The sequence below is a fragment of the Aotus nancymaae genome, unplaced genomic scaffold, assembly GCF_030222135.1.
Source record: "Aotus nancymaae isolate 86718 unplaced genomic scaffold, 86718_ANA_hifiasm-v0.15.2.pri h1tg000044l, whole genome shotgun sequence".
Classification (NCBI taxonomy): Eukaryota; Metazoa; Chordata; class Mammalia; order Primates; family Aotidae; genus Aotus; species Aotus nancymaae.
In genome coordinates this window covers 842,108-864,171 of record NW_026988458.1, presented here as the reverse complement: position 1 = coordinate 864,171, position 22,064 = coordinate 842,108, and the positions used below count along the sequence as shown (strand labels likewise).

The 22,064-nt window shown below is 51.6% G+C and overlaps 1 protein-coding gene across 4 annotated transcripts in view; it reads left to right on the top strand.

The window, feature by feature from the left end:
* TMCO3 (transmembrane and coiled-coil domains 3) overlaps positions 1–22,064 on the top strand; it is a 62,450-nt gene that overhangs the window by 8,818 nt on the left and 31,568 nt on the right. For all 4 annotated transcript variants that reach the window (XM_064361824.1, XM_021667899.2, XM_012470670.2 and 1 more), the window contains 5 exons: positions 3,170–3,349; positions 4,687–4,878; positions 6,451–6,579; positions 7,553–7,645; positions 14,334–14,520. In XM_064361824.1, coding sequence (XP_064217894.1) covers positions 3,170–3,349; positions 4,687–4,878; positions 6,451–6,579; positions 7,553–7,645; positions 14,334–14,520 — 781 coding nt within the window. The remainder of the gene's footprint in view (positions 1–3,169; positions 3,350–4,686; positions 4,879–6,450; positions 6,580–7,552; positions 7,646–14,333; positions 14,521–22,064) is intronic.

Genomic DNA, 22,064 nt, shown 5'->3' with positions numbered 1-22,064 from the left:
GTGTATGAGACCTGCGGCTGTGTGTGTGAGACCTGCGGCTGTGTGTGCGAGACCTGCGGCTGTGTGCGAGACCTGCGGCTGTGTGTGCGAGACCTGCGGCTGTGTGCGAGACCTGCGGCTGTGTGCGAGACCTGCAGCTGTGTGTGCGACACCTGCAGCTGTGTGTGAGACCTGCAACTGTGTGCGTGAAACCTGCAGCTATGTGTGAGACCTGCAGGTGGATGTGACCTGCAGCTGTGTGCGAGACCTGCAGCTGTGTGCGAGACCTGCAGCTGTGTGTGCGAGACCTGCAGCTGTGTGTGAGACCTGCAGCTGTGTGTGTGAGACCTGCAGCTGTGTGTGCGAGACCTGCAGCTGTGTGCGAGACCTGCAGCTGTGTGTGTGAGACCTGCGGCTGTGTGTGTGAGACCTGCGGCTGTGTGTGCGAGACCTGCGGCTGTGTGTGTGAGACCTGCGGCTATGTGTGAGACCTGCGGTTGTGTGTGCGAGACCTGCGGCTGTGTGTGCGAGACCTGCGGCTGTGTATGAGACCTGCGGCTGTGTGTGTGAGACCTGCGGCTGTGTGTGCGAGACCTGCGGCTGTGTGCGAGACCTGCGGCTGTGTGTGCGAGACCTGCGGCTGTGTGCGAGACCTGCAGCTGTGTGTGCGACACCTTCAGCTGTGTGTGAGACCTGCAACTGTGTGCGTGAAACCTGCAGCTATGTGTGAGACCTGCAGGTGGATGTGACCTGCAGCTGTGTGCGAGACCTGCAGCTGTGTGCGAGACCTGCAGCTGTGTGTGCGAGACCTGCAGCTGTGTGTGAGACCTGCAGCTGTGTGTGTGAGACCTGCAGCTGTGTGTGCGAGACCTGCAGCTGTGTGCGAGACCTGCAGCTGTGTGTGTGTGAGACCTGCAGCTGTGTATGAGACCTGCGGCTGTCTGTGTGAGACCTGTGGCTGTGTGTGTGAGACCTGCGGCTGTGTGTGCGAGACCTGCGGCTGTGTGCGAGACCTGCAGCTGTGTGTGTGAGACCTGCGGCTGTGTGTGTGAGACCTGCGGCTGTGTGCGAGACCTGAGACCTGCGGCTGTGTGTGTGAGACCTGCGGCTGTGTGCGAGACCTGCAGCTGTGTGTGTGAGACCTGCGGCTGTGTGTGTGAGGCCTGCGGCTGTGTGTGTGAGGCCTGCGGCTGTGTGTGTGTGAAACCTGCGGCTGTGTGTGAGACCTGCAGCTGTGTGTGTGAGACCTGCGGCTGTGTGTGCGACCTGCGGCTGTGTGTGTGTGAGACCTGCAGCTGTGTGAGACCTGCGGCTGTGTGTGTGAGACCTGCGGCTGTGTGTGCGAGACCTGCGGCTATGTGTGTGAGACCTGCGGCTGAGTGCGAGACCTGCAGCTGTGTGTGTGTGAGACCTGCAGCTGTGTGTGTGAGACCTGCAGCTGTGTGTGAGACCTGCAGCTGTGTGTGAGACCTGCAGGTGGATGTGACCTGCAGCTGTGTGCGAGACCTGCAGCTGTGTGCGAGACCTGCAGCTGTGTGTGCGAGACCTGCAGCTGTGTGTGAGACCTGCAGCTGTGTGTGTGAGACCTGCAGCTGTGTGCGAGACCTGCAGCTGTGTGTGCGAGACCTGCAGCTGTGTGTGAGACCTGCAGCTGTGTGTGTGAGACCTGCAGTTGTGTGTGTGAGACCTGCAGCTGTGTGTGAGACCTGCAGCTTTGTGTGCGAGACCTGCAGCTGTGTGTGCGAGACCTGCAGCTGTGTGAGAGACCTGCGGCTGTGTGTGAGACCTGCAGCTGTGTGTGTGAGACCTGCGGCTGTGTGTGTGAGATCTGCTGCTGTGTATGTGAGGCCTGCAGCTGTGTGTGTGAGGCCTGCGGCTGTGTGTGTGTGAGACCTGCGGCTGTGTGAGGCCTGCGGCTGTGTGTGTGTGAGACCTGCGGCTGTGTGAGACCTGCGGCTGTGTGAGACATGCAGCTGTGTGTGTGAGACCTGCAGCTGTGTGTGTGAGACCTGCAGCTGTGTGTGCGAGACCTGCAGCTGTGTGTGTGTGTGAGACCCGCAGCTGTGTGTGTGAGACCTGCAGCTGTGTGTGAGACCTGCAGCTGTGTGTGAGACCTGCAGCTGTGTGTGAGACCTGCAGGTGGATGTGACCTGCAGCTGTGTGCGAGACCTGCAGCTGTGTGCGAGACCTGCAGCTGTGTGTGCGAGACCTGCAGCTGTGTGTGAGACCTGCAGCTGTGTGTGTGAGACCTGCAGCTGTGTGCGAGACCTGCAGCTGTGTGTGCGAGACCTGCAGCTGTGTGTGAGACCTGCAGTTGTGTGTGTGCGAGACCTGCAGCTGTGTGTGTGAGACCTGCAGCTGTGTGTGCGAGACCTGCAGCTGTGTGTGAGACCTGCAGTTGTGTGTGTGCGAGACCTGCAGCTGTGTGTGTGAGACCTGCAGCTGTGTGTGAGACCTGCAGCTGTGTGTGTGAGACCTGCAGCTGTGTGTGTGTGACCTGCAGCTGTGTGTGAGACCTGCAGCTGTGTGTGACCTGCAGCTCTTTGTCAGTGGCATCAGATGATGTCTCGTGACTACTTGGAAATTGAGGCAACAATGTTCTTCTGGCTCTGGTCATCTCTGCTGTCCTATGTCCCATCCTTTTAGCTAAGAATAGATGTTTAAAAGTAAATTATTGATGAAATATAATTGTGTAAAATAGATTAGTAAGTTACTATTTCCAGCATCACTCATCGTTCCCCAAACGAGTAATGCTATTGGTTTCCACATGTGTTTTGAAACAGTTTTCCCTTGTAACTTGAATTTGACTGTGCATCGAATTTAGATGGTAGCTCCACATTCAGGTCTCACGTCTGGTTTTAAAGTACTGCTGCACTCACATGATAGGGCTGGAGCAGTGTCACTGTGGAGGAAATGACTTGTGTGAGTAGATGGCCTACAGATACTACACTGCTTTTGTGTAACAAATGTTTCTCACGTGTTGACGTACGTGTACAGAAAACTTTGCCTAAGCATTTCGCTAAGCTTAGTTATGTTCGCATAACTGGGACACGTGACTTCCCTAGCTGACCAGTTTCATTATCGACATATGGAGAGGGGCATTTGACCAAAAAAGCAGGAGAATTGATTGAGAAAGTCATGTCCTGGCTTATTTCTTCATGTATCTCCCTCTTTTCTTACAAATGAATAGGAGGAAACAGAGTATGTGGAACTTCTGGCAGCAGAAAAGCATCAAGCTGAAGCGCTGAAGAATACGCAGCATCAGAACAAAAGTTTATCCATGCTCGATGAAATCCTCGAAGATGTGAGAAAGGCAGCAGACCGTCTGGAGGAAGAGATCGAGGAACATGCTTTTGATGACAATAAATCCGTAAGCCTTCAGAACACTGAGCCACGTACTGATTGGAAGGCGTGTTGTTGAAATTGGTCACGTGTTTGTTTTTAGTGTAGTCATAGAGAAAATGATTTGGTCTTGTGGAAGTAAGCTCATCATGCCTTTATTTTCCTTTGACATTTTTAAGACCGGCAGTCCGTTCCCCTCAGCAGCTTGTGTCCATTTTCCAGAGACCGGATGGATTGGGACTCTGCTCTCAAGAAAGCGTGGACATTGGGTTTTAATGCTGATCTCCTGGGTGTTACCAGAAAGGGGCCCTAGTCCAGACCCAAGACAGAGTTCTTGGATCAGGGCGACTCCACAGAGTAGAGTGAAAGTGAGGAAACAGAGAGTGAGCACCCTGTAGGCAGAGCAGTCCTGAGGGCACTTTTTATGATTGTTTCTTGATTACATGCTGAGCAAGGGGTGGGTTATTCATGAATTTTCTGGGAAAGGGGTGGGGGTTTCCTAGAGCGGAAGGTTCCTCCCATTTTAGACCACATAGGGTAATGTCCAGACGTTGCCATGGCATATGTAAGCTGTCATGGCGCTGGTGGGAGTGTCATTTCACATGCTAATGTATTAAATTAGTGTATAATGAGCCGTGAGGACCACCAGAGGTCACTTTCACGGCCGTCTTGGATTTGGTGGGTTTTGGCAGCTTCTTCACGGCATCCTGTTGTGTCAGTGGGGTCTTCGTGGCCTGTATCTTGTGATACAAGTCTTGCCGACCTCCTGTCTCATCCTGTGACTAAGAATGCCTGTCCTGGAAAGGCAGCCCAGAAGGTCTCATCCTCATTTTACCCTGTGTTCAAGGTGGAGTCGCTCTAGTTTGAACGCCTGTGGGGAGGGGGAGCAGTGAACGCCTTACAGAAAATGATCTTTATCTCTGAAGCAGGAATTCAGGCTGTTCATTTGGTGTAGTGTGTTTAAGATTCTAAGAAAAAAAGTGGGATTGATGACGAAAATTGACTGTGGGTCTTGATGAGGACTTACGAAAAGGTTGGGTAATAAAAAATCAGAATAAGATTAGAGAAGAAAGCGGAGAGAGTAAAAATAGAGCAGAAGAAATAAGGGGTTTAAAAATCGACTAATTATGGAATTAGGAGAACTCGTGTGAATTTTTTGAAAGCATGTGAAGTGGAGGGTGGAAAGTAACAGAAAGCCTACACCTGCCCGTTACTAAGTCACTTCTTTAACTGAGAAAGAAGTCCTGATTCACTGCTAGTGACCGTTGACTGTTACATGTTTAACATTCTTCTGTTTAGCATTCATTCTCTCAGATTCGAAAGCACTTGATTGATTTTAATTGCATAACATTATTATTCTTACAGGTCAAGGGGGTCAATTTTGAGGCAGTTCTGAGGGTGGAGGAAGAAGAGGCCAATTCTAAGCACAATGTGACCAGACGGGAAGTGGAGGACGGCCTGGGCCTCAGCATGCTGATCGACTCCCAGAACAACCAGTACGTCCTGACCAAGCCCAGAGACTCAACCATCCCACGCGCAGATCACCACTTTATAAAGGTAGTGAGTCACGTGGTGGGGACGCCCGCCTTCCCCCCATTTGTCCTGGTTCACAGTGTCAGGACGACCAAGGTTCATCTTCTGAGTGTGATACTGGAGTGTACAGCCTTCCTTCTGAGAGATTTTACTAGAATTCCCTACATTTTCTGTGATTTCAGCCATCTTCCCTTAATTTCTAATCTTTTTTTCTGAAGGAATAAGATAAATTTAAAATGAAAGTTAATTTTGTTTTGGAGAATTTGGAAGACTTTTTGAAATTAGGAGCTACTGTAATGGGACTAAAGCTTTTAGTCGTCTAAAAACTTTTCACTAAAGTTAAAAATCCTTAAAAGGCAGAGAGGTCTTGGCCAGGGAGTTATATATGGCTTCATTTAGTCCTGGGGTACAGAGTGTGAGAACCCATCCAGCAGTGTGGCGTTCCAGATGGAACTGGATTCAGACCTGTTTCCTCCCAGGAACTTGGTCTAGAAAAAGCCTTTGCAGGGAAGTACTTGAAGCTGAGGGCATCATGGTCCGGGTGGTCACTAAGGAGGGAGCGGAATGGCGGTGACAGGTGCAGCTCCTTAGGGAAGCCTGGCAGGACCTAAGAAACCTTCAGGTCTCCAGCAGATCCTGGAAGTTGGTATAGGAGCAGAAACCAAGCCAGAGAATCTAGGCTTGAAGATGGTGCTGCCACAGGCAGGAGAAAGAAGACCAGCCAGAGAGAGATGTGGTCACAACAGAGCGGGCCCTCTGCTGCGCAGCACCGTCAGTGCCCTCCAAGAAGGGGCAGAGGTTTCCGTGAGGTTATTCTTTCTCCCGTGGTAATGAATCAGCAATTTCCAGGGAGAGGTTTTGAGGCTGTGTAAGCATCCTGCCCCTCGCTGACCTTCAGACTGCAGGCACAGCCGTGTTAGCACTCACTAAAGATTCCTGCCCGCACCCGTCATGGTGAAGCCACATGAACTGCGTTTTGGACATCAGCACTGAAAGTTTCCCAGATTAGAAAACTCAGTGGAATTCTACGACTCAGAATTCTTAGAACACTCTGTGGGGCTTGAGCAGAACAAACATTTCGCTGTACAGTCGGCCCTCTGTGTCTACAGGCTCTGCATCCTCAGACTCAACTAACTGTAGACGAAAATATTCAGAAAAAACCCAAGAATAACAATACAGTAAAAACTTCACATATAGCAGTTTCCATTGTGTAGGTGTCATAAGTAATCTAGGGGCACTTTATGCAGGAGGATGTGCTCGGCTCCGTGCACACACCATCCTGTTTCGCTTCACAGACTTGAGATCCAAGGATCTGGTACGGGGGCAGGGGACGGTCCTGGAACCACTGCCCCAAGGATACTGAGGGTGACTGTAATCTTCAGGCCATGAGGAGCTAACTGCATCTATTCCCAGAATACGCTCCAGGTTTTCAGCTTCTCTTGGACCCTCAGCAGCAGGAAAATCTGTGGGTTTGTCTTCACTCTTCATCCCCATCAGATGAAATCAGGGAACTATGTCCTGTCCTGTTTCTTAGCCAGCCAGCCCTCTTCTTACCGCTTTATCTGACACTCTGTTTCTTATTTTGTTCTTCTTCAGGACATTGTTACCGTCGGAATGCTGTCCTTGCCTTGTGGCTGGCTGTGTACAGCTATAGGATTACCTACAATGTTTGGTTATATTATTTGTGGTGTACTTCTGGGACCTTCAGGACTAAACAGTATTAAGGTAAGAACAAAATTTAACTGTTTTGGTATCTGCTTAACAGAATATAAAAAAAATTCATAATGACTAAAAAGTGTTGAATGTGAATTAATGAAGATACCAGTTTGCTATAAACCATTTCGAAGAAGATGGTCTTTCAGGTTTCATGGGAAATCTTCTCTGAACCCTACGGAAGCCGTTGTGCCTGTTAGTGAAGGGGTGGAATAACTAGAGACAACAGCCCTGCCCATTTCTTTCCATTCTGTTAGTTTTTTTTGTTTGTTTTTGAGACGGAGTTTCGCTCTTGTTACCCAGGCTGGAGAGCAATGGCGCGATCTTGGCTCACCGCAATCTCTGCCTCCTGGGTTCAAGCAATTCTCCTGCCTCAGCCTCCCGAGGAGCTGGGACTACAGGCATGCACCACCACGCCCAGCTAATTTTTGTATTTTTTAGTAGAGATGGGGTTTCACCTTGCATTCTGTTAGTTTTAAGGAGTCCTGTCTAGTAACACGCTGGGCCAGGTTATTCAGACTGCCCTTCACATATTGAATGCAACCAAAGTGCTTCATTAACTGTATTTTTTTTTTTTGAAACAGAGTCTTGCACTGTCGTCCAGGCTGGAGTGCAGTGCGCGATCTCGGCTCACTGCAACCTCCATATCCCAGGTTCAAGTAGTTCTCTGCCTCAGCCTCCTGAGTAGCTAGGATTACAGGCACCTGCCACCACAATGGCTAATTTTTGTATTTTCAGCAGAGTTGGGATTTCACCATGTTGGCCAGTCTGGTCTTGAACTCCTGACCTCGTGATCCACCCGCCTCAGCCTCCTAAAGTACTGGGATTACAGTCGTGAGCCACCATGCCCAGCTGTGTATGTTTTTTTTTTTTTTTTTTTTTTTGATAATTCCACTGGGCATATTAGGACATGATTGTTTAGTTAAGTATACTTAATATGTTAAACTTGTAAAATTATATGATCTATTTTTTGTGTGTTTTTCAGTCTATTGTGCAAGTGGAGACATTAGGAGAATTCGGGGTGTTTTTCACTCTTTTTCTTGTTGGCTTAGAATTTTCTCCAGAAAAGCTGAGAAAGGTAAGGACCTCATCGGCCTGTCGCTGCCTCTGAGGAACTTGACATCATGTGCTTTTGGTTTACTTACTTTTAATACTTGTTGATGCATTAACTGTCAAATTAAATGTTTTTAGAATAGAATATGATATTTCAGTTTGATATTTTTGGAGCAAATTCAAAAAGTTAAAAAACATGAGGTTTGAAAGAATAGCAATTCAATGAAGAATTGGAATGAGCTTTCACATGGCCAATTCAGGAAAGGGCTGAAAAGTGAAGTGTTTGAGCTTGAATAGATGGGTCCCTCCCGGAAGGTACAAAACTTTTAGAGGGACAGATGTCACAGAGGTTACATATTCAGTGTGTTACCCTAGAAAAAGCTTTGTAAATTGGAAGTGCGTTAATTAAAAGACTGTTTTTCAACAGACACCTCAAAAGAGAGGAAAGTAGCTGCTTAAAAGCTGGGGTGGGAAGAGATACAACGAACACTGTTGGTAAGAAAGGGGCCCCTGTGAGTTAAGATCAGATACGATTTTGCTGCAGTGCTAGCTGGGAAACTAGTATCGACTTAGCAGAAGTTTTTAAGCGACTGTAGTAGGCATTCTTGAACCAGATTCATGAGAATCACAACTGTATACCCTTTTTTTTTCCACAAAAGACTTGATCATTTTAAACGAAGTGACTTAATTTACAGCGTCTGGTTTGCCTAATCACTCAGCCCTCTCACGGAGTATTCTTTCTTTTTTAAATTTTTACTTTTCTTATTTCAGTAGGGTTTTGGGGAACAGGTGGTGTTTGTTTATGTGAATAAGTTCTTTAATGGTGATTTGTGCGGTTTTGGTGCACCCGTCACCCAAGCAGCAGCGTTGTGTACAGTGTAAACTCATCACAATGTGCATCTTTTAGCCCCCGCCACCCTCTACCCTTTTCCCCAAGTCCCCAGAGTCCACTGTGTCATTCTTATGCTTTGCATCCTCATAGCTCAGCTCCCACTTGTGAGAACATACGATGTTTGGTTTTCCATTCCTGAGTTACTGCACTTAGAATAATGGTCTCCAGTCCCATCCAGGTTGCTGCAAATACTGCTATTTTGTTCCTTTTTTTTTTTTTTTTTTTTTGAGACGGAGTTTCGCTCTTGTTACCCAGGCTGGAGTGCAATGGCGCGATCTCGGCTCACCGCAACCTCCGCCTCCTGGGTTCAAGCAATTCTCCTGCCTCAGCCTCCTGAGTAGCTGGGACTACAGACCTGCGCCACCGTGCCCAGCTAATTTTTGTATTTTTTAGTAGAGACGGGGTTTCACTTTGTTGACCAGGATGGTCTCGATCTCTCGACCTCGTGATCCACCCGCCTCGGCCTCCCAAAGTGCTGGGATTACAGGCGTGAGCCACCGCGCCCGGCCTATTTTGTTCCTTTTTATGGCTGAGTAGTATTCCATGGTGTGTGTATATATACACACACCACATTTCCTTTATCCAGTTGTTGATTGATGGGCATTTGGGCTGGTTTCATATTTTTGCAATTGCAAACTGTGCTGCTATAAATACGCGTATGCAAGTATCTCTGTCGTATGACTTCTTTTCCCCAGTAGTGGGACTGCCGGATCAAAGGGTGGTTCTACTTTAGTTCTGTAAGGAATCTCTGCACGGTTTTCCATAGCGACTGTGCTAGTTTACATCCCCACCAGCCGTGTACAAGTGTTCCCTGTTCACCACATCCACGCCAACGTCTATTATTTTTATTTTTTGGTTATGGCCATTCTTGGAGGAGTAAGGTGGTATCACACTGTGGTTCTGATTTTCATTTCCGCAATCATTAATGATGTTCAGCATTTTTAAATGTTTTTTGGCCATTTGTATATCTTCTTTTGAAAACTGTCTATTCATGCCTTTAGCGCACTTTTTTTTTTTTTTTTTTTTTTGAGACAGAATTTTGCTCTGTCACCAGGCACCAGGCTGGAGTGCAGTGGCGCGATCTCGGCTCACTGCAACCTCTGCCTCCTGGGTTCAAGCAATTCTTCTGCCTCAGCCTCCCGAGTCGCTGGGACTACAGGTGCACGCCACCACGCCCAGCTAATTTTTTTTTAGTAGAGATGAGGTTTCACCATGTTGGCCAGGATGGTCTCGATCTCTTGACCTCATGATCCACCTGCCTCAGCCTTCCTAGTCCACTTTTTGTTGGGATTTTTTGGTTTTTTTCTTGCTGATTTTTTTGTAGATTCTTCTTTGTAGATTCTGGGTATTAGTCCTTTGTTGGATGCACAGACTGTGGAGCTTTTCTCCAGCTCTGTGGGTTTGTACACCTTTTTGAAGAGCTGTCTAGCAGTTTGACCTAAGAGCCTTAAGGTGTCCATATGCCTTGACCCAGTAGTTCTTTTAGGTCTCTATCCAAAGCAAAGAATCAAACATGAGTTTTTAAAAATTTACCTTCTAAAGGTCTCAGCTCCCCAGTATAAGCTTTTAAGAAACAGTAGAACCAGTCCTGAGTGTCTAATGGTCAGTTGAACTGTGCCATGACTACTGATGGACGATTAGATAGCCATTGCAAAGTTACGGGAGCATGCGGCAGCAAAGGAAAATGTTTGTTATAATGCTAAACCTGGGGGAACAAAGGAGCACGTAACATGACTGTGGCAATGTAAAAGAAACACGAATACGTGGGGAAATACAGGAAGTAAGGGAGCCAGGGAACCATGGGTGGCTGGCTTCCTCTCCAGATTTTCCAAAGTTTCTGTAATAAGCAGTATGTATTTTGTCATTATAAGGAAAAGTAAACTTTTCTTTTAAAGTCTCGTGTTTCCTTTCAGTAGTGAACTCTGATCTCCTGGTATCTTTTCCTTTATACTCTTCCGTTGGCTTCCTCAGTTCATCCTCTGCCTAGAACTCTGTTTTCTTTCCTCTTCTGCTTTTCCACTAAAAACTCCATTTGTCCATCACCTCATTGCTCTCCCTTTCCTGTGAGCAATCCTGAAGCTCGAAAGACATTCTGAATTACTTTAGGGGGGTCTCCAGGTACTTTGTATCTTTTATAGATCTTGTAAATTATTAATTTATGAACTCAGAGATTAAAGAGAATTCACCACTCTCCTGGGTCCTAAGGAAAAGCGGGCCCATCCTTACTGTTGACCCTGTGAAGGAGCATGTTGGCAGGTGCGTGAGGGGCATGGGCTGCGTGGCTGCTTGGCCTGTGGAGTGTGTTGTGGGTGGGGAGTAAGAGGGCATGGGCTGCGTGGCTGGCCGGCCTGTGGAAGAGTGTGTTGTGGGTGGGGGGTGGCTGGGGGGTGAGGGGTGGGGGGGTAAAGGGGCGTGGGCCAAGTGGCTGCCCGGCCTGTGGAGGAGCGTATTATGGGGGAGGGGTGTAAGGGGGCATGGCTGCCCGGCCTGTGGAGGAGTGTGTTATGGTGGGGTAAGGGGCCGTGGGCTGTGTGGCTACCCAGCCTACAAAGAAGCATGTTATGGGTCGGGGGTAAGGGAGTGTGGGCCATGTGGCTGCCCAGCCTGTGGAGGAGCGTGTTACGGGGGGAGTAAGGGGGCGTGGCTGCTCAGTGCCCTGCCTCACCACTGTCCCGAGAGGCTCCGTAAAAACCAGAGGCCTCCGTTTCATGGTGCAGCATGGGCTTGTCTGGGTGTGGGTGTGAGCGTGTGTACGTATAATTTAGAGAAGTTTACAGCAAACCCCTAGGGGAGGCGGGAGGGGACGCAGCTCTGGCTGTGCAGTGAGCTTCCACAGGGCACGTACCTGCCGGAACATTCATTTCCTCTCCTACACAGTGAGGAATCTGGAAGATTCAAGTTTCTTTTGGCTCTGCGTTTTTGTAGTTTGTATTTTTCGCTACTGTAGTATTCACAGTTAAATAAAAAACATTGTGTAACGTAACGTTAAGATAATTGTAAGCAGTGTGAGCACGTGTTTCATCAGTGCTGCTGTCTAAATGGTGCTTCCGAGGGTTTGCACCCAGTTCTGAGGTGCCTGCTTGGTGGTGTAGACTTGGGGGCTGAGGAAGAGCCTGGCGTTCTCTGTGAGTTGTGCTCAGCTGCTCTGTGTGGTGACAGAGTCAGATGCATGGACGGACACTGCATTGGGACTTAGGAAACGTCTGTGAAACTCCTTGCTGACACCTGACTGAGTGGTGCTGGGCAGGTGTCTGGGATGTACAGGTGTCTCGGCGCTTAGGAGGGTCTCAGGGTCTCCTGGTCCCAGCTCCTCACCCATTCCTGAGCCTGTGCTGCTGCCCCTGGCAGGAGCCCTTGGAGTCCAGCCCCACTCTGGTTCCTGGAGACAGCATCCCACTGTTTTTCTAGGTCTGTGAACTCAGATCACAGAAAATGACATTATTAAGCAATATGTTTATTTTCCCCTTTTTATTACTCGGGTATAAATACCTGGCCGAGTTTCAGAACAGCCTGAGTTACCCGGAGTAGCTTTTCTGATGAGCTTCCTGCCACGTGGGTTAGCCTGCACACCCCGCTTGTGGGTGGGAAAATAATTTCCTTGGGTTTTTGAAATGTTAATAATTGCCAGAAGGCCTGTCTTAGGACCTCTAAAGGTATCCTTAGAAACTACTTGAAACGCTGACGTCCCGAAGCCCTGTAGTGCGATGCCGAGGCAAGCGTCCCCAGCTCTGTTCTCGCCGTGGTAACCGCTGGCCCCTCTAGCTTGACTTCAGCTGTTCCTTAAACTTGATCTCTTAAGAGTCTGTCAGTTTCTACCTCTCTCTCGATTGTTCATAGAGTCATTGGGGTTGGGAGTTTTGTTTGCTTCTCCTATCTTATCTGTTCTTCCTACAAGTACCTGTCGAGCACCTGTGATGTTCTGGGCCCTCCAGGGCTGCAGGGGCCCAAGGTGTGTTGGGCTGGTGGGTGCCAACTGAGGCTGTGTGTGATGTCAGTGTGCCCCTACCCTGTGGCTTGTGTTTTGGGATTTCAGGAGAATGTGTCTTAGAAGAGGAAGAAGACGATGACTGAAGAGGCGGTATTTGAGGCTGGGGTCCTAGTACAGAGGGAGCCAGGCCACCCAGGAGCCCGCCCGTCAGCACATCCTGCCCTCTAGCGCGCATGCGGCCACCTACAGATGCTGACTTGGGTGGGCCTGCAGGTGGGGTTTCTGATGCGTGCACAGGTCTCATGTTGAACAGGAAGCTTTTTACTCTCACCTGTGCCCCTGTGGCCGTTCCTGGAGCTGTTTCCCAATGTGGCGTCTCCACACCTTGCTCCCAGGGCCCTCCTGACCAGAGTGTGGGGTGACACAAGATAATAAGGTCAGAGAAGGTTCACTCTGGTAATGACCTCAGAGGTAACAGAGTCTCGCCTGTTCTCCACAGATGTGGAAACTAAAGCTAGAGAGATTGCTACCCACCCAGGGCGCACGGCGAGTCAGCGGCAGGTCAGGCCTCAACTCCAGGTGTCCCTTGAGGCTTAGGGAGACCCTAAATCAGAGTTGGAGAACACTGCTCACAGGAGTAACCCCTGAGCCCGGGGGCCTGCGCGGGTGCTTCCGTTGCTCTTCGGCTGTGATACTAGGAAGAGGAAGAGTTGAGATTAGCACTGCGATAACCCTCCTGATCGCCAAGTGTAGGAAGCAGAGAAGAGAAATTCGGAAGCTGCCTTTGTGGGGACTGACCCTTCCCCTTCTTGTGGAAGGAGAGAGGGCCCGCGGCAGAGGGGGCCGAGCAGAGTAGAGACTGAGTCTCTGCAGCCCAGAGCTGTTTGGTGGCTGGTGGGCTTAGGGGATGGGTCCCCTCAGAGCCACCTGTGTACACTGGGGCTGGTGGGCTATGCGAGTGAGTCCCCCAGAGCCATCCATGTATGTTGGGGCTTCTGGGCTATGCAAGTGGGTCCCCTATAGCCACCTGTGTATGTTGGGGCTTGTGGGCTTGGTCAATGAGTCCCCCTTGAGCTGCCTGTGTATGTTAGGGCTGGCGGGCTTGGTCAGTGGGCCCCCCAGAGCTGCCTGTGCCCAGCTGCTCCACGACACCTGTTTAGCCACACAGCCCCTGCATCCTTTCCTTCTAGGGCCCCCCCCAACTTTCACTTTCAGTAGAGGGCCTAGAATTAGGGAATTGATGCTTATTTTGATTGGGATCATGCAATGAGGAGAAAAAAAAATGAATGAGTACTTCAAGTAGAATAGGAGTTCAGGTTAATTTATTTGGTTGATATGTAATATTTATGTTTATATAAATAGGTAGTTTGTTTTATTTGATAATCAAAATGTGCTTCTTTTCCCCCTTTCCCTCTCATTTAACAGTGCTGAGTGCACCCCGAGGCACTTGATAGCGGCGCCGTGATTTTCGGACCGCGCTGCCTAGGTTCACGTCTTGTTTCCAACACATACTGACCACGTGACCCTGGATGAGTCACTTAACCTATGTGTGCCTCAGTGTTTTCATCTGAAAGTGGGGGAAATTGTCATCTTGTCCTCAAGTTGTTCTGAGGATTAGGTTTTATGTACACACATGGGGAGAGAGTGCGTGTGTGTAATCGACACGTGTGTGTGTATTGTGTGTGTGCAGCCCTGTGACAGTGCCGGGCACTGAGGAAGCCCAGTGTGAGTATTCATCGTGTTAAGATGATGATGTTGGATGTGTGACCCCAGTGTTGCTTCCTAAAGGCTCAGCTCTGCCTCCTTTCCTGGACGTAGAAATGCACAGTCTGCATGGTGTGGTCATTGCCTGTTGTCACTAAAAAGTGTGTGAATCGCTGTGTTCTCTTTAAGGTATGGAAGATCTCCTTACAAGGGCCATGTTACATGACACTGTTAATGATTGCATTTGGCTTGCTGTGGGGTCATCTCTTGCGGATCAAACCCACGCAGAGCGTCTTCATTTCCACGTGTCTGTCCTTGTCAAGCACGCCCCTCGTGTCCAGGTTCCTTGTGGGCAGTGCTCGGGGTGACAAAGAAGGTAGGTGACGGCGTGTTCCGAGCGCGTGTGTAGTTCATGCTCGCGTGTAGGTGACGGCGTGTTCCGAGCACATGTGTAGTTCATGCTCGCGTGTAGGTGACGGCGTGTTCGAGCGCGTGTGTAGTTCATGCTCGTGTGTAGGTGACGGCGTGTTCCGAGCACATGTGTAGTTCATGCTCGCGTGTAGGTGACGGCGTGTTCGAGTGCGTGTGTAGTTCATGCTCGTGTGTAGGTGACAGCGTGTTCCGAGCGCGTGTGTAGTTCATGCTCGTGTGTAGGTGACGGCGTGTTTGAGCGCGTGTGTAATTCATGCTCGTGTGTAGGTGACGGCGTGTTTGAGCGCGTGTGTAATTCATGCTCGTGTGTAGGTGACGGCGTGTTTGAGCGCGTGTGTAGATCATACTCGCGTGTAGGTGACGGCGTGTTCAGAGCGCGTGTGTAGTTCATGCTCGTGTATAGGTGACAGCGTGTTCCGAGCGCGTGTGTAGTTCATGCTCGTGTGTGGGTGACGGCGTGTTTGAGCGCGTGTATAATTCATGCTCGTGTGTAGGTGACGGCGTGTTCCGAGCGCGTGTGTAGTTCATGCCCGTGTGTAGGTGACGGCGTGTTTGAGCGCGTGTGTAGTTCATGCTCGCCTGTAGGTGACGGCATGTTTGAGCGCGTGTGTAGTTCATGACCGTGTGTAGGTGACGGCGTGTTTGAGCGTATGTGTAGTTCATGCTCGTGTGTAGGTGACGGCGTGTTCCGAGCACGTGTGTAGTTCATGCTCGCGTGTAGATGACAGCGTGTTTGAGTGCGTGTGTAGTTCATGCTCGCGTGTAGGTGACGGCGTGTTTGAGCGCGTGTGTAGTTCATGCTCCCGTGTAGGTGACGGCGTGTTCCGAGCGCGTGTGTAGTTCATGCTCCCGTGTAGGTGACAGCATGTTCTGAGCGCGTGTGTAGTTCATGCTCGTGTGTAGGTGACGGCGTGTTTGAGCGCGTGTGTAGTTCATGCTCGCGTGTAGGTGACGGCGTGTTCCGAGTGCGTGTGTAGTTCATGCTCGCGTGTAGGTGACGGCGTGTTCAGAGCGCGTGTGTAGTTCATGCTCGTGTATAGGTGACGGCGTGTTTGAGCGCGTGTGTAGTTCATGCTCGCGTGTAGGTGACGGCGTGTTCCAAGCGCGTGTGTAGTTCATGCTCGTGTATAGGTGACGGCGTGTTTGAGCGCATGTGTAGTTCATGACCGTGTGTAGGTGACGGCGTGTTTGAGCGTATGTGTAGTTCATGCTCGTGTGTAGGTGACGGCGTGTTCCGAGCACGTGTGTAGTTTATGCTCGCGTGTAGATGACAGCGTGTTTGAGTGCGTGTGTAGTTCATGCTCGCGTGTAGGTGACGGCGTGTTTGAGCGCGTGTGTAGTTCATGCTCCCGTGTAGGTGACGGCGTGTTTGAGCGCGTGTGTAGTTCATGCTCGCGTGTAGGTGACGTCGTGTTCCGAGTGCGTGTGTAGTTCATGCTCGCGTATAGGTGACGGCGTGTTTGAGCACGTGTGTAGTTCATGCTCACGTGTAGGTGACGGCGTGTTCCGAGCACGTGTTTAATTCATGCTCGTGTGTAGGTGACGGCGTGTTTGAGTGCGTGTATAATTCATGCTCGCGTGTAGGTGACGGCGTGTCCCGAGCACGTGTGTAGTTCATGCTCGTGTATAGGTGACGGCGTGTTTGAGCGCGTGTGTAGTTCATGCTTGTGTGTAGGTGACGGCGAGTTCCGAGCACGTGTGTAGTTCATGCTCGTGTATAGGTGACGGCATGTTTGAGTGCATGAGTAGTTCATGCGTGTAGGTGACGGCGTGTTTGAGTGCGTGTGTAGTTCATGCTCGCCTGTAGGTGACGGCGTGTTCCGAGCGCATGTGTAATTCATTCTTGTGTGTAGGTGACGGCACGTTTGAGTGCATGAGTAGTTCATGCGTGTAGGTGACGGCGTGTTTGAGTGCGTGTGTAGTTCATGCTCGCGTGTAGGTGACGGCGTGTTCCGAGCGCGTGTGTAGTTCATGCTCGCGTGTAGCTGACAGCGTGTTCCGAGCGCGTGTGTAGTTCATGCTCGCCTGTAGGTGACGGCGTGTTGCGAGCGCGTGTGTAGTTCATGCTCGCGTGTAGGTGACGGCGTGTTTGAGCGCGTGTGTAGTTCATGCTCGTGTGTAGGTGACGGCGTGTTTGAGTGCGTGTATAATTCATGCTCGCGTGTAGGTGATGGCGTGTCCCGAGCACGTGTGTAGTTCATGCTCGTGTGTAGGTGACAGCGTGTTTGAGTGCGTGTGTAGTTCATGCTCGCCTGTAGGTGACGGCGTGTTCCGAGCGCGTGTGTAATTCATTCTCGTGTGTAGGTGACGGCATGTTTGAGTGCATGTGTAGTTCATGCGTGTAGGTGACGGCGTGTTTGAGTGCGTGTGTAGTTCATGCTCGCGTGTAGGTGATGGCGTGTTCCGAGCGCGTGTGTAGTTCATGCTCGCGTGTAGCTGACGGCGTGTTCCGAGCGCGTGTGTAGTTCATGCTCGCGTGTAGGTGACGGCGTGTTTGAGCGCGTGTGTAGTTCATGCTCGCCTGTAGGTGACGGCGTGTTTGAGCGCGTGTGTAGTTCATGCTCGTGTGTAGGTGACGGCGTGTTCCGAGCGCGTGTGTAGTTCATGCTCGCCTGTAGGTGACGGCGTGTTTGAGCGCGTGTGTAGTTCATGCTCGTGTGTAGGTGACGGCGTGTTCCGAGCGCGTGTGTAGTTCATGCTCGCCTGTAGGTGACGGCGTGTTTGAGCGCGTGTGTAGTTCATGCTCGTGTGTAGGTGACGGCGTGTTTGAGCGCGTGTGTAGTTCATGCTCGTGTGTAGGTGACGGCGTGTTTGAGCGCGTGTGTAGTTCATGCTCGCGTGTAGGTGACAGCGTGTTCCGAGTGCGTGTGTAGTTCATGCTCGCGTGTAGCTGACGGCGTGTTCCGAGCACGTGTGTAGTTCATGCTTGCGTGTAGGTGACGGCGTGTTTGAGCACGTGTGTGGTTCATGCTCGCGTGTAGGTGACGGCGTGTTCCGAGCACGTGTGTAGTTCATGCTCGCGTGTAGGTGACGGCGTGTTTGAGCACGTGTGTGGTTCATGCTCGCGTGTAGGTGACGGCGTGTTCCGAGCGCGTGTGTAGTTCATGCTCGTGTATAGGTGACGGCGTGTTCCGAGCGCCTGTGTAGTTCATGCTTGCGTGTAGGTGACGGCGTGTTTGAGCACGTGTGTGGTTCATGCTCGCGTGTAGGTGACGGCGTGTTCCGAGCGCGTGTGTAGTTCATGCTCGTGTATAGGTGACGGCGTGTTCCGAGCGCCTGTGTAGTTCATGCTTGCGTGTAGGTGACGGCGTGTTTGAGCACGTGTGTGGTTCATGCTCGCGTGTAGGTGACGGCGTGTTCCGAGCACGTGTGTAGTTCATGCTCGCGTGTAGGTGACGGCGTGTTTGAGCGCGTGTGTGGTTCATGCTCGCGTGTAGGTGACGGCGTGTTCCGAGCGCGTGTGTAGTTCATGCTCGTGTATAGGTGACGGTGTGTTCCGAGCGCCTGTGTAGTTCATGCTTGCGTGTAGGTGACGGCGTGTTTGAGCGCGTGTGTGGTTCATGCTCGTGTATAGGTGACGGCGTGTTTGAGCGCGTGTGTAGTTCATGCTCGCGTGTAGGTGACGGCGTGTTTGAGCGCGTGTGTGGTTCATGCTCGCGTGTAGGTGACAGCGTGTTCCGAGTGCGTGTGTAGTTCATGCTCGCGTGTAGCTGACGGCGTGTTCCGAGCACGTGTGTAGTTCATGCTCGCGTGTAGGTGACGGCGTGTTTGAGCACGTGTGTGGTTCATGCTCGCGTGTAGGTGACGGCGTGTTCCGAGCACGTGTGTAGTTCATGCTCGCGTGTAGGTGACGGCGTGTTTGAGCACGTGTGTGGTTCATGCTCGCGTGTAGGTGACGGCGTGTTCCGAGCGCGTGTGTAGTTCATGCTCGTGTATAGGTGACGGCGTGTTCCGAGCGCCTGTGTAGTTCATGCTTGCGTTTAGGTGACGGTGTGTTTGAGCGCGTGTGTGGTTCATGCTCGCGTGTAGGTGACGGCGTGTTCCGAGCGCGTGTGTAGTTCATGCTCGTGTATAGGTGACGGCGTGTTCCGAGCGCCTGTGTAGTTCATGCTTGCGTGTAGGTGAAGGCGTGTTCTGAGTGCGTGTGTGGCTCATGCTCGTGTGTAATGACTTTTGGATTCACTATTGGGGGCCTGTGAGGATAAATTCTAAGTCTTACTTCCCCTCTTAGGACATTCCTAATAATTGTGGATACTGGGGCTTGTATTCATTCCGTAAGGAACTGATGTTCCTGTGAACTCAGCTCCTCCAAACCTTGACTTCTCCACTTGATTAAGAAAAATGCCCATCACATGCTTACAAATTTAGGATCGTTTGAGGGTCAGAGAGAAATTGGACCAAGATTTTGAAAAACCACTGAGAACTGGAAATGACCTAAGGTGAGGAAGTCATGTATGGGGTCTGGCTGCTTTAACTCTAGCAAGCACCGGGAATGGACAGACTTTTTCTTCCTGAAATCAAGGTGCTTTGGTAACTGAAGGTGTCCCCTGCTCTTAGGCTTTGGCCTTAGTTTCATTGTGTGTATGAAACATTGGCGCCTCTAAATCTGGACTTTGCTTAGTGGAAGCCGTCTTGCTCGGAAGCCTAGGCAGGACCATGTCCCTGTGCAGGGAGGCTTTGGCAGGGTTACTGTTTCTGACAGCCTGCTTACTCACTGGGTAAGTTGTCACTGTTTGGCTCTTATTATAAAAGTCAGTAAAATACAAGGTGGAAATGTCACAGTGACTTCACTCTGACGTTCACCCTGCACTGAACACATAGGCATAGAACTAGAGAAGCCATGAGAAGAGAAAACCAAAGAGCTGTGTCTGACCTCTCCTTTAAACCATCAGGCTCTGTGCCTCTGACAGGAGCCCAGAGCCTGAGCAGAGCTGGCCGTGGGCCACCAAGCTGGGTGCTGGAGCACGTAGGACCCACACGTGCCCTCACTGTCTGATGGGAAGTTGGGAAGCTTCCTTCTATGAAAGGAGACAGGGAAGACTTTTTAAAAATCTGCTGCCTTCTGCTGGGCCTGAGGCTCCAGTGGGACACGGATGCAGCCTCCCTGCTAGACGCTGGATGGGTAGCCCTGGCCACTGGCCTCCTCAGTTCTGGTCCCAGCATCTCTATGGGCTGATCTTAGGGTCAGCCCCATCGTGAGAGCTGGACAGGGAAGTAGGGTCGAGGGCCAAGTGAAATGGAAAATGACTAAGTGGAGATCAGGAATGATGCGTGAAAACAGTCCTGGTTTAGTGGCCCGCACATGAGAATACGCACACCTGCAAAGAAGTGTGTGGCTGGAAAAGAGCTGACAGACTCAGCAGTCACAGTGTCAACTCCCCTTATGGACAGAAAAGCTGAATAATTACTTCAAAATAAGTGTGCAATACATATAGACTCAGAGCCCAGGTGCTGGACTGGAGAGGGCCGGAGAGTGGATGGGGAGGGTCAGTGTATACAGACTCAGAGCCCAGGTGCTGGACTGGAGAGGGCCAGAGAGTGGATGGGGAGGGTCAGTGTATACAGACTCAGAGCCCAGGTGCTGGACTCGAGAGGGGCGGAGAGTGGATGGGGAGGGTCAGTGTATACAGACTCAGAGCCCAGGTGCTGGACTGGAGAGGGCCAGAGAGTGGATGGGGAGGGTCAGTGTATACAGACTCAGAGCCCAGGTGCTGGACTGGAGGGGGGCGGAGAGTGGATGGGGAGGGTCAGTGTATACAGACTCAGAGCCCAGGTGCTGGACTGGAGGGGGGCGGAGAGTGGATGGGGAGGGTCAGTGTATACAGACTCAGAGTCCAGGTGCTGGACTCGAGAGGGGCGGAGAGTGGATGGGGAGGGTCAGTGTATACAGACTCAGAGCCCAGGTGCTGGACTGGAGGGGGGCGGAGAGTGGATGGGGAGGGTCAGTGTATACAGACTCAGAGCCCAGGTGCTGGACTCGAGAGGGGCGGAGAGTGGATGGGGAGGGTCATTGTATACAGACTCAGAGCCCAGGTGCTGGACTCGAGAGGGGTGGAGAGTGGATGGGGAGGGTCAGTGTATACAGACTCAGAGCCCAGGTGCTGGACTCGAGAGGGGCGGAGAGTGGGTGGGGAGAGTCAGTGTATATAGACTCAGAGCCCAGGTGCTGGACTGGAGAGGGGCGGAGAGTGGATGGGGAGGGTCAGTGTATACAGACTCAGAGCCCAGGTGCTGGACTGGAGAGGGGTGGAGAGTGGATGGGGAGGGTCAGTGTATACAGACTCAGAGCCCAGGTGCTGGACTCGAGAGGGGCGGAGAGTGGGTGGGGAGAGTCAGTGTATATAGACTCAGAGCCCAGGTGCTGGACTGGAGAGGGCCAGAGAGTGGATGGGGAGGGTCAGTGTATACAGACTCAGAGCCCAGGTGCTGGACTCGAGAGGGGCGGAGAGTGGGTGGGGAGAGTCAGTGTATATAGACTCAGAGCCCAGGTGCTGGACTGGAGAGGGCCGGAGAGTGGATGGGGAGGGTCAGTGTATACAGACTCAGAGCCCAGGTGCTGGACTGGAGAGGGCCAGAGAGTGGATGGGGAGGGTCAGTGTATACAGACTCAGAGCCCAGGTGCTGGACTCGAGAGGGGCGGAGAGTGGATGGGGAGGGTCAGTGTATACAGACTCAGAGCCCAGGTGCTGGACTGGAGAGGGCCAGAGAGTGGATGGGGAGGGTCAGTGTATACAGACTCAGAGCCCAGGTGCTGGACTGGAGGGGGGCGGAGAGTGGATGGGGAGGGTCAGTGTATACAGACTCAGAGCCCAGGTGCTGGACTGGAGGGGGGCGGAGAGTGGATGGGGAGGGTCAGTGTATACAGACTCAGAGCCCAGGTGCTGGACTCGAGAGGGGCGGAGAGTGGATGGGGAGGGTCAGTGTATACAGACTCAGAGCCCAGGTGCTGGACTGGAGGGGGGCGGAGAGTGGATGGGGAGGGTCAGTGTATACAGACTCAGAGCCCAGGTGCTGGACTGGAGAGGGGCGGAGAGTGGATGGGGAGGGTCATTGTATACAGACTCAGAGCCCAGGTGCTGGACTCGAGAGGGGTGGAGAGTGGATGGGGAGGGTCAGTGTATACAGACTCAGAGCCCAGGTGCTGGACTCGAGAGGGGCGGAGAGTGGGTGGGGAGAGTCAGTGTATATAGACTCAGAGCCCAGGTGCTGGACTGGAGAGGGGCGGAGAGTGGATGGGGAGGGTCAGTGTATACAGACTCAGAGCCCAGGTGCTGGACTCGAGAGGGGCGGAGAGTGGATGGGGAGGGTCAGTGTATAGAGACTCAGAGCCCAGGTGCTGGACTCGAGAGGGGCGGAGAGTGGATGGGGAGGGTCAGTGTATAGAGACTCAGAGCCCAGGTGCTGGACTGGAGAGGGGCGGAGAGTGGATGGGGAGGGTCAGTGTATACAGACTCAGAGCCCAGGTGCTGGACTGGAGAGGGGCGGAGA